Source organism: Terrapene carolina, unplaced genomic scaffold (assembly GCF_002925995.2).
Source record: "Terrapene carolina triunguis isolate 2854851 unplaced genomic scaffold, T_m_triunguis-2.0 Scaffold69, whole genome shotgun sequence".
Taxonomy (NCBI): domain Eukaryota; kingdom Metazoa; phylum Chordata; order Testudines; family Emydidae; genus Terrapene; species Terrapene triunguis.
Window position 1 is genome coordinate 38,033,789 of NW_020664420.1, and position 12,230 is coordinate 38,046,018.

At 44.1% G+C, this 12,230-nt stretch overlaps 1 protein-coding gene across 1 annotated transcript; it reads left to right on the forward strand.

The window, feature by feature from the left end:
* Positions 1–3,827: 3,827 nt before the first annotated feature.
* On the forward strand, positions 3,828–12,012 carry OTP (orthopedia homeobox). The gene is made up of 3 exons (XM_024194097.1): positions 3,828–3,864; positions 4,568–4,977; positions 11,482–12,012. The coding sequence occupies exons 1-3, from the start codon at positions 3,828–3,830 to the stop codon at positions 12,010–12,012; spliced, it is 978 nt and encodes a 325-aa protein (XP_024049865.1).
* The last annotated feature ends 218 nt before the right edge of the window (positions 12,013–12,230 follow it).

Here is a 12,230-nt window from a genome sequence, read left to right on the forward strand (position 1 = left end):
AATGTATAAATCAAATATCAACTTGAAAACCCTAAACATAAGCAGCTATTGAGTTCAATCCATCTTTCTGACTTTAGACGTTTAACCTTATTTTATGTTAGTTCTTGCACAAAATAATATTATTCCGACGAAAGAATGAAGGTAGATTCGGTTCCTAAATAATAGCAAATTTGGGGTGAATACACTTGTTTATGTGATAGCCTCATTCAATCAGTACTTGGATACTGTTTAAAACAGCCCTGGGGTTTGTAACGTTCTGTACCTTTTCCTAGGGTCAGAACATGAGGGAATTGGGTTTATTTCGATTTTAAACACTAAAGACCTCGATCCTGCAATCCTTATCAGGCAAACCTCCCAGTGCAGCCAGTGGAGGTTTTGCCTGAGCAACGACAGCACGATCGGGTCCTCTATGAGCTTCGTTAAAAAGAGGAAAAGGAAGAAATGGGGGGGGGGGGCAGGGAATTCCATGTGCCTAGCCCCTTGGCAGGCACTCTTGTACAAAATTCAATCTCTATTTTTATGAGAAGTAAACTGTCTAAATAAATTTTATTAGGGGCAACCAATATATTTTCTGGTAGTTCCCTTTGTTCCAGTTCTACGTGTGTGTAACAATCTAAAACCTATTTATTGAGGAAAAATCACTGGATCCGTCATAGAAAATCCTTTTACTTTGCTCTGAAGTGATTTCTGAAGACACTCTTGTCATTCTGAAGATTTTGGGGCCATTGTGCTAAGCCTTTCCTTGTTAGGAACTTCGGTTCCTATGATCATGTGGGAAATACCTTAAATTATAAAAGGAATGGACTTGACTGACACTTTTCTGGCTACCCTAGGAAAATGGAACGATGACGGGGAATAAAATCTTTGTAAATACATCTCAAACACTGCCCAGGTGGATTCACACACTTGACAAAACAAGTGTATAGAGGAGCGGAATGTGATTATAGTGTTTTACATATCTACTATTGTCATTTTCTTTCTGACATGCTTAGTGTCAGTCCTGGTCTCTTTTTTCCCTTCTACAGATTTCCTTTTCTTATCTCCCCCCCAAACGATTATACTTTGAAGCCTTGGTAGAAATGATTTAGTTTGTTTATACTGCTATAAAAATCAAGAGCAATAGAAAAGTCATAAAATGAAGCGCGCTATCAATCACGGTGCAACATTGTTATTCAGCGGTTACTAAGAGAGATTGATAATCCTTTGATTTCCTCACATTGTTATTACTCTGATGTGTCTTCACATTAACTATTACACATTTATTTATCGACCTGAAACATACAACAACACGGAGGATATCTCAGTGTGGGACTATATAGCACGTATGCTATAGAGGCAGGATGTACACACTTGCAGGATCTGGATATTATGCCACCTCAGTGTACCATGTAGCTAACAAACAAAACAGGACTTGAGTATTGTAACTTCAAAACGGCTCGTATTAGTGCCCGGTTTTCCAATCATTTCCCTATTCAGCTCAAAGACATCACAGGCATTGCTTAGCAGCCCTCAAGCCACACACACCCACAGCCCTCAAGACCATTAAAACCCATCAGTCCAGCCAGACCGCCTGGCCCGTCTGGGGTTCACTGCGTAAAAACACACCGACACCCGTACAAATAACACCCCATCATCCAGCCAGCCAGGGCTCTAGGGTTCTTGCAGCCAAGCAGCCCCCTCCCCAGGGGCGGGCTGTCTCCTTTGGCATGTCTGCGACCGCAGGTCCCTTCTCACTTTGCTTCGGTTCTCGTCGCGCTACTTGTTACAACGGGGGGTTGGGGGGGGGGGGGGGGGGGGTTGCTCCCAGGGTTTTCACCCCAGACGGGGGCCCTTTTTTCGCTGGCGTAAAAATAAAATAGATTTAAAAGCAAAATTAAAAACAAACAAAAAAACTAACCACACACCGCGATTTGCTCTCCCACTAAAGTGGGGCCCGGCTCTGTCTCTGAGCCTAGCTACTCCTGTGCTGCTGTGCAGGGACCGAGATGCACCCAAGAGCCGGCCGTCTCTAAAGCTGAATTGAATCAATGTAACCAAGGATCTGAACAGGGGAGAAAAGGGAACAAAACTGCCCTACATCGCGGTCGGCCGCTTCCTTTGTCTCCTTGTTCAGTCACTGCCGAAACCCACCACATCTGAGCTGCAAACAAAATCACTCTTGCATCTGCTCGCATGCAGCATTTACAATGTTTTGTGTAAGTCAATTGGGTGGCGAACAAAAAAAGCCATTTGCGCTGTATTATTTAACACAGACTTCACTGGGCTCCCTTTTTGTGGAAGCTTTATTTGCACTAAATGAATAATCTTAATTGCATCACTATTGAATTAAAAATCAATGTTAATCAAGTTGGAAGTAGTAAATATCAGTTTTCATTGTGCCTGGGTAGAGGGTATTTTTCTTGTTTTGCAAATAAAAATACAAGTCAAATAACTTTAAAAGGGCATTATGTTCTGCTACAAATACAATTGAAACGGATTGTTTAGGAGCGGATCAGAAATGGTACAGAATTTTGCACTTAATTTCCTCAGTTATCATTTACAATAAGAACCTCTTGGCTTGACAGCCAAGTCTAAACAGTAGTAAATTAGTACAAATTTATACTGATTTTACTCTAATAATCGTAATAAAAGCTTATAGATTTGGCACTAATTACATAAATGCCTAATGATCTTGAAAATTACTCTGGTTAGAAATATATTACTAATCTAAACTTTGTTGTTGGCTGGCTTTGAAAAATCAGAACATTAGAAATGGTTCGCTTCACTTGTGCAAAGCACTTTAAATTGTTCAAGTAGTTTAACATAGTCAAGAGGAAAATAAAAAGCATTTAACTTTATTTACCGCCTTAAACTGAGTTTGTGGCCAAGCTTAGAAACTTTAACCCAAAATGTTGAAGGGCTTTTCAATCTCAGTGCAATGTTTTCTCTTTCACACAAACATTTAGCCCGGGCGAGAAGCGCATCCAGATCACCTTTGGAGGATGGGGGGACGGGACATGGGAGAGCAAAACAGAGCGTGTGTAAGTTTCACTAGGCACTCGGATCACTTTATTCCTCGTTGTCTTTCAGCCCTCAAGAATGGCGGGAATAAACGATTTACGCTGTATTACAAATGATTAACTGGAGTTCTCCCACTACCCGCCACTGCCCCGCAAAGATACTGAAACTCACAGCCGAGCTGCAGCGTGAAAGTTAACACACAAAGGAGAAGCCAACCCCAAACAGGGAGTGAGGAAGCCCCCTGGTCCGGGAGAGCCTGCTAGCTAGGCTCCCAAGCGGGGCCTTAGGCACAGCCCTGCATTGTGCTTGGGTTGGAAGGCGCCGCGAGACACCAGCTCAGGCCCTCGCACAGGGGCAGATCTGAGCCGGGGCAGCGGTAAAGTCGCTCTGGCCAGGAGAAGGAACAGAATTACAAACGGGCGGCGGGAGAAAAACAAGCGAGCAAGGGAGACACAGCGAGAAAGCTCAGCCCGACAGCCCGGGCTGCGGCTGCTGCTGCTGCTGCCGCCGGGGGGGATGCGGGGCTGCTGGTGCTGAGGCTGCGGGCGGGCGGGCGGGCGGAGTGGGGACTCGCCGGGCTCGCTGACATTTGCAGCCTGCCCTCCTGATTGGTCCCTTCGCCGAGCTGCTCACGGGTTCATTGAAGTGTTAAGCACCTCCCCGTCTCTCTAAAGGACATTATAATGCAAGAGACCCCCTTTTTAACCACACACCGAATTTTCTTTCATTTAGGCGATCTATATATATCTATATCTTATATCTATTTTAAATAACTTAAAACCGCTAAAATTTGGGGGGGAACAGCCTTCGCCCTGGAGCGGTGCGCGATGCTGTCTCACGCCGACCTCCTGGACGCCCGACTCGGTGAGTTTCCCCCCCCCAGCATCTTTCTCGCCCCCCGGCAGCGGCGAAGGAAGAAGCCAGAGCAGGAAATTGACAATTTGTTCCTTGTTTTACCTTAATGCGCTCTAAATGGGCTAATTTCTTTTAAAGTAATTGTGCTGTATTAAAGTTTAATTTGATTTAACAGCGTCTTTTAGAAAAAAAAATTGTGGGCATTTCGTGTCTCTTTCCCGCCCCAGGTCTCCCCCTTTTAGGGCAGATTATCCCAATCTTTGTGATTTTGAGGTTTTTATTAATTTTAATTTAAAACGGGACAAAATCGGATTGAGTTGGTCCAGATCTGTCAGGGAGGCGAAGCCACCTGCGAGGAGGCTGGTTGGGTTTGTCAGCCGCGCGGGCAAACAAAATACCCCCCAGCCCCCCAGTTCCTGGGGAGGCCCCGCCGGGTCAGGCCCCACAGATCGGCCCGAGCCGGCGATTGGCGCAGGAGGAAGCGCTGGAAAGTTTCCTGCCTGCTGAAGTTGAGTGTGTGAGGCGGCGCGCGAGGGCCGGGATAGCCGGCCTAGGGCTGTGGTGGTGGGCGAACGAAGGGGGCTGCGGGGGCTCCATGGCTGGGGCTCGCCCCTTAGCAAACTTGGTGCGCCGGCCGCTGGCGCTGCTGGATACAAGCGGGGGCCGCCTACCTGGCTGCAGAGGAGTGACCGCAGCTGCTTTGCCTCCGCAGGAATGAAAGATGCAGCCGAGCTGCTGGGACACCGGGAGGCGGTGAAGTGCCGGCTGGGCGTAGGGGGCTCTGACCCGGGAGGGCACCCGGGAGACATGGCTCCCAACTCGGACACGGTGGAAGGGGCCACCCTCCTGCCCGGGGAGGATATCACCACGGTGGGCTCCAACCCGGCCTCCTTGGCAGTCAGCGCCAAAGACCCCGACAAGCAGCAAGGGCAGCCGGGCGGGCAGAACCCCAATCAAACGGGACAGCAGCAGGGGCAGCAGAAACAGAAACGGCACCGGACCCGCTTCACCCCGGCGCAGCTTAATGAGCTGGAAAGGAGCTTCGCCAAGACCCATTACCCAGACATCTTCATGAGGGAAGAGCTGGCCCTGAGGATCGGCCTCACCGAGTCCCGGGTCCAGGTATGAGCAGCTGCTTCCGTACCCAAACCTCCCGGATCCCTCAGTCACCCACCCCCCGAGCGTCCTGCACTCGCTACCTGTAACCACCACACCTCGCAGGGCTCCTGCCCCTCAACTCTCTTTTGTGTTCACATCCCTCCTTCAGGCTTTCCCTTGTGGGCTTAACAGAGAACAGGCTGGGTTGTAATTTCCTGATCATACCGTCTAGAGAGACAGCTCAAATGATCACCGCCTAATCCATAACATAAATAATAATAAACCCACCCAGAGCCAACGCTTGGTGACCAACCTTTTACAAAATATGCCTAACAAAATTGCATTTGAAGCCGCCAGGAATTTTTTAAACACCCATCTGGTGTAAGAAAGGAATTATCGGCATCAATGTGAATGCAACAGTTGAATATCAGCTATTAAACAGCCCACATATTTCTGCACAAATGACTGAGCCAATCCCCGTTAGGGAGAAAAAAAATCATTAGCAGTGTAGTGCGTGGCATAGTTCTGCGTAGTAAAATGGGATGTTTTCTGAGCTGATTGTGAACACCCTCACACTTTACAATTGATCTCTGAACGAACGGTCGATCGATCGATCAGAAAGAGACCCCAAAACAAACAAAATCAACGACAGATCAAGTATTTGCTGTAACTAGCTTTCTGTTTAATTTTTAAATCTCGTAGTTGAGCTTCCTGTTTACTAATGAACATGTGAAATATTACCAGCGAGCTAAAATAATTTCAAAGTGTAATGTAAATCTGAAGTGGCGTTTTCTTGGATTTGGGGGAAATGTTGAATTCCAGTGGAAAGCGGCATTGAACACTAGGAAAGCGATTGCAAATTCAGAGACTGTTCAATTACTCACATGTTTGTGTCTCCTGAAATGTTTACAATAAGCGTATGCTCCTAATATGTTCCTGCTTCTTTTATCATTGTTAGCACTGAATTGGTTGAACTCTGAATCTAATTTAGTAGTGTAAGCTGTCCAAGGTCCTGAAGATCTCCCATTGAAATCTGCGGCAATGTTTTCCCTAGAATTTTATGCCAGATTGCCTGAAATATTTCATAGCTCAAAAACCCTTCTATACATATGAATCGAATTTTAGCAATATGTTACATTTTTAATTGTTTGTTCAAAGGAATTTCTGTGAGCACAACATTTTGATTTTAAGTTTCTTTAATACTTGCTTTAAAATACGGAGTAATCACTGAAGACAGCAGTAGAACTAAGTATATCAAGAAGATTGTCTTCACATTATTTTATTATATATATTTTTGACATACAGCAAACAGTTTATTCAAATCATTTTAGGCAGAAATTAAAAGTAGGCGAGAGGGATAAAAACAACAGACTATTACAAATAACGCTTTTAAACCTAAACTTTTGTTCTGGGAAATTTTGTGTGAGACTCTTAGACGAATTATGAACACTGAAAATACTTTAACTATATGTGGTCTGGTGATACTATGAACGCATTTTCACTTTAACAGTGTTCCTCTCCAAAAATTCTCACGGCAAGCCAAGTCCTCATGCACACACACACAAAAAAAAATTAAAAAAAAAAAAGAAAAGAAATACAAAAGATATTTAAAAATCTAAATGAACGTTTCATAACCAGAAACTGATTGTGTTCGTTTAACAGAACACACACACACACATTTGTCTTAAAAAGTAAAACAATTGTATAAAACCGACACAAGATGATAATTAGTTTAAATTAAAATAGAAATTAGATTCACAAATAAAATATAACTGGACAACTGCCTTTATGAAAAAAGAAAACGTGGACGATTAAACTTTATTGGGTTTCCCAAAGGTTAATGATACCAATTTCAATATTAGGAGTGTGGTAAATGAAGTAAAATATAAAATATATAATGGAAATAATTATTTTCCAAAAGCACATCAAAGAAATACGTCGGAAGAAAGATAACGTGTTTTAATGGCCTCAGCATAATCCTGAACCAACGATAATAGCACGAGACTGCTGATAAAAACAGTTTAATAGAGTGGCAATTTAAATATTTTTTGCAATAATGTTCTGCAGTTTAAAAAGTAATCAGATCAACATAACCTTCTTAATTAACACTTCAAAATGATTAACATGTAATGTAATGCAAAAATAATTTATGTAAAATGTATTTACTTCACAATTCACTGTATCATTGCTCCTTGACCAAATTTAAATTAAATAGTAATTGGTTTATGTTCTTATATGAGTACTTCATAGTATTCTTTATAGTTAACAGATTGCCTACACATTCCTTGCAGTATGTGGGGCACCACACTGACTAAGAAATGATCTAAACAGTTAATTTATAGCGGCTGTATGTGTTTTTATATGTTTTAAATGCTAGAATAAATTACCTCTTTCCTCATTTTAGAGCTATATTTAATGTATATTATACATCTAAATAATTATTAAAGGACTAGTGCTTATAAGGGAACCCAATTCCATGTCTGATATCGCTCTGCTTTTCAGACTTGTGTAATAAAACCATTTTTTTATAGCATGCCATTATTAGAAACCAATTTCAGAATTATTTATAACCTGGAATGGCTTATTAACCAGCAATGCGAGAATCATGCAAATTACATGATCAAATGCAATATAATAAGCATAATCATTAGTCTCTAGCATGGATTAATTAACTTTCAATATTTTATTTACATAAAAACCAAATCAGTGAAATAACTTCTGCACAGTCAGCCTTGCCTTTCAATATTTTATACGAACAAAAATAATGTGCTGTAATTCCATTGACCGTATCCTCCACAATGGTCCTGTCACCTGCCACATCTTAATAGAGGACAAGCTGAGAGTATTTTCTAGTTTTCTAATGGAATGAGAAATTGCATTTTCTTCCTCTCCCAGCACTATTAAAGTGTAATGAATTCGGCCCAGAGTTCACGGCTGGCTGATCGAAATGAACCTGAGATCTGAGCTTTAATACAGCTCTCCAGATTTCCTACCAAATCTTCACATTAATCATCCGCTAGATTCCAATGAGATCTTCATAAAGGTTTGGCTCTTGAAAAAAAATGTAATATTCTCTCCTCTTCTCTCTCTGTTTCTAACACATTTATTGCTGGGGAATTAAACGGACTATATATTTTAAAATACATTTACAGTATGTCTATATTACTGTAACAGCAGATATCAAAGTAGATTTTTAGCTTCCAACCTCCATTAGATTCTCACTGTTGTATTAATAATTTTCAGGGGCTAGTTGCATTTTAAACATACTCCAGAGTTGCCCAATGCCTGTGGTTAATATATTTCCAGAGTTGTCATGTGTGCATTTTCAAAATCTCCCTCAGGTTTTCTCCACGTTTTAATCTGTCATGCACTAGTTTTCAACTGGAAACATTCACATTTTAAAAGCATATGCACTATAGCTATGAACTGAGGCGATCAGACCTGATGGAGATTCTTTACAACACCAGCAAACCATGAAACATAAAAAGATTTTGTAGACGCAATTTAACTATTAACCCTAAAACATAATTGAACACGATTTTTCGATTATTCATATAACATTTAGTTCCTTAACAGCTGTTCATTTCCGTTAATGGCCGACCATATTTCTCAGTCTAAGTATATAATATTAAACGATAAACTCCAGCAGGTTCTAGGATCCAGAATAGTAATAATCGGGAATTCAAGTGGATTCGCTGATTTCCCCTCTTACAACATCCCAGTATTTTCCTTTGACAATGCAATTAAACCTGTCAGTCTAGTCACTCCAATATTATCACTTTGAATCAAAGAATCTGGTTACTAAAAACATCTGACTCTTAAAAAAAAATCCAACAAACAACAGCACGCAGGTCGGGTTTGAGTGCTGCTTGCTAATGGTGCAGCCACCAAGCGTCAGTGGTGAAACAATTCGGAGTTAACGTAAGAAAATGATGTTCCAATCACATAGACGCTTTTATAAGAATTCAGACGCTACCTCAAGCAGGGTCAGGAACACAGGACCGAAGCTTCCTTATTTATTTATTTTTTAGTCCGGTATATTTTACACAAATTCGCCTCGTTATGAGTGAAGGTGGCTGCAGACAGCTCAATCCTGGGACAGAGACATTGATCCCTTTCATTATATAAATTCCTGCAGCTTTATTAATCAGTCACACGGCAACTTGTGGGGCTACAGCGAAGCTGTACACAGAGCACAACACCAGGAGAGACAATGCAAGGGAATAAAGGCTAGGGAGGGAGACAATAAAAACCATGTCAGGTGGGGAAGGGAACGGAGCGAGAATTGGGGAGGGACGAGGGAGTAAACCTAGGGCTCTAAATAGCTTTCCTGTAAAAGAATCGCCTCGGTGCTATTTCAATGGAATTGAAATCTATATTACAAAACCATTCCGAATAGTTCAATTGTAGTGCATGTGGGAGGGATTTTTGGCTGTGCAATAAGTAATGAATTATCTGACTAAGACAGACGCTGATTCTAGGTAAGCAGTTGTCACATTCTGGGCTCTGATTTTTATAGAACATTTGTAAAATCCCCCAAAATATAGACCAGGTCATTTGAATCAGGCCAAATCACGTTCCATTGACTCCCAGTGAGTAAAACCAGCCGGATTTGGCCTGATTAATAAACAAAACACTGGGTTAAATGGCTGAATGGAGAATGAATAAGTGTAAAGCGCAGGTGTCACTATCAGGTATCAGTTCACCAGCGGGCTGAAGGAGATGAAAACCCAGTTGATTAACTAGCACATCAAAATGAGTATCTAAAAATGTTAAGAGATTATTGCCATGGCAACACAGTTTAGACAATGATCTAATAGGAAACTTCTATTGCATCTTCTTTATTTTGACATTTGTAGACAAATAGCCCAAAAGATCAGAGATTCTGTTTGCCATTATTAAGAAGTAAAATGTAAGTCCCCTAAGTAAGTTTGAAGTGTATTTAATCAGTCAAATATAGTTCATTGCAAAAGAGACTTGGGTTTGTCAAAGCAAAATTAAATTTTATTGACAACCAGTATAAGAAAGCTTTGAACTTAGCCTCCATTCATTTGCAACGTCGGAAAGATACATTTACTTTCACTCCACAGATGAGAAGAACCTGGCTGTTGAGAAAGAGATAAGGCCCTCAGGCTCAAGCTTCTGTCATTCTCTGCAAACAGTAGATCTGAGGGCTAATACAGCTCAGGGCAACTGGAAATAGATCCCCCCATACCAAAGAAACATTAAACAAAGATCCATTTGAATCCGGCATATGCATGTGGAATTCTATATTTAAATCCTTAAGCACCAACCATTATTGGTGCAAATGCAGGTTATCATGGCTACACAAACCAGAATGTGACTCAATGGTACAGACTTTGCTATTCCAAAGTATATTATTATCAGATCTATTTTGCTTACAACTAAACTAATTTTCTTGGTGCAAACTGTGTGCTGTGTCTTTGAGGAGTCAAAAGAAGGAAGTCTTTTTCCAAGTTTTAAATCCCGTTTATACTTTCAGTAGAAAGAGGGAGTATTTATGCCTATGTGGTGTAGGTTGTACATACATATACACTGCGTTCATGTGTATGTATACACATACAAATGTGTGTATACACCATACAGATGGGCATGTGGTTAACACATACTGGGTAGGATGTGGGAATGATGTATATAAGGAAGTATCGATCTCGGATATATTTCTTATGTCTGCATATATACTTAACACTACGGGATTAATCCGAATTTAGATAATTCGAATTTGGGAAACAGGTTGTATAAATTCGATTGTGCGCGGCCACACTAAGCACATTAATTCGGTTTTTAACCACATTAATTCGGTGGTGTGCGGCCACACTACCCCATTAATTTAACCACATTAATTCGGTGGTGTGCGGCCACACTAACCCTAATTCGAATTAACAAAATCGATTTTGGCGCTACTCCGCTCGTCGAGGTGGAGTACAGAAATCGATTTTAAGTGCCCTTTAATTCGAATTAACTGGCTCTGTAGTGTGGACGGGTGAAGGGTTAATTCGGATTAACGCAGCTAAATCCGAATTAAAGTCGTAGTGTAGACCAGGCCTTAGTCCTGCGTTGAGTGCAGGGGTCTGGACTAGATGACCTACTGAGGTCCCTTCCAGTCCTACACTTCTATGATTCTACCCACCTCTATGCAGTCATATGGATATGTAAGGGATACATTATATACATAATTTCCACAGAACAAGCACTATACAGTGTAGATACAGCCTCTAGATTTGATTGCATCCTTTTGCCCCACCCTTCCTGTCACTTTTCTTCTTAGATTAGCCAGCGCCTTCCTGTGGGCTTGCCCCGCGCCTAGCCCAACGGGCCTCACCCTCTCAGGTGGCCGCTGTGGGATCTCGTGCCGGGCGGTGTGTCTGGGGTCCCGGGGAAGGCAGGCACAGACGGGGGCCTGGGCAGCTCTCCCCGCCGGTGGCTCTCTGCGGGGCCGCGGCCCTGCCCCGCGGCGCACGGTCCCTAACCAGCCTCTCTCGCTCTCTCCCCACCCGTGTCCGGCAGGTCTGGTTCCAGAACCGGCGGGCCAAGTGGAAGAAGCGCAAGAAGACCACGAACGTGTTCCGGGCGCCGGGCACGCTGCTGCCCACGCCGGGCCTGCCGCAGTTCCCCTCGGCCGCCGCGGCCGCCGCCGCCGCCATGGGCGACAGCCTGTGCTCCTTCCACGCCAACGACACGCGCTGGGCCGCGGCCGCCATGCCGGGCGTGTCGCAGCTGCAGCTGCCGCCGGCGCTGGGCCGCCAGCAGGCCATGGCGCAGTCGCTGTCCCAGTGCAGCCTGGCGGCCGGGCCGCCGCCCAACTCCATGGGCCTGTCCAACAGCCTGGCGGGCTCCAACGGCGCCGGCCTGCAGTCGCACCTCTACCAGCCCGCCTTCCCCGGCATGGTGCCCGCCTCGCTGCCCGGCCCCAGCAACGTGACGGGCTCGCCGCAGCTCTGCAGCTCCCCGGACAGCAGCGACGTGTGGCGGGGAACCAGCATCGCCTCCCTCCGCCGCAAAGCGCTGGAGCACACAGTCTCCATGAGCTTCACCTAATGGCAGCGCCGCCTGCCCCCCGCGCCCGGCCGCCGCCCTCCCCCCCCCCCCCCCCCCCGGCCCGCCCACCCCCCCCCCCCGACTTACTTACCAGGGAGTCGACTCAGGATCTGAAATCAGACACCAATGGACTGGTTTGTGGGCAGAGAAACACCCCCCGCCCCCCCCTCACACGCCCCCAGCCCCCAGGCCTGTGTTCCCGGGAGGAGACACAACGA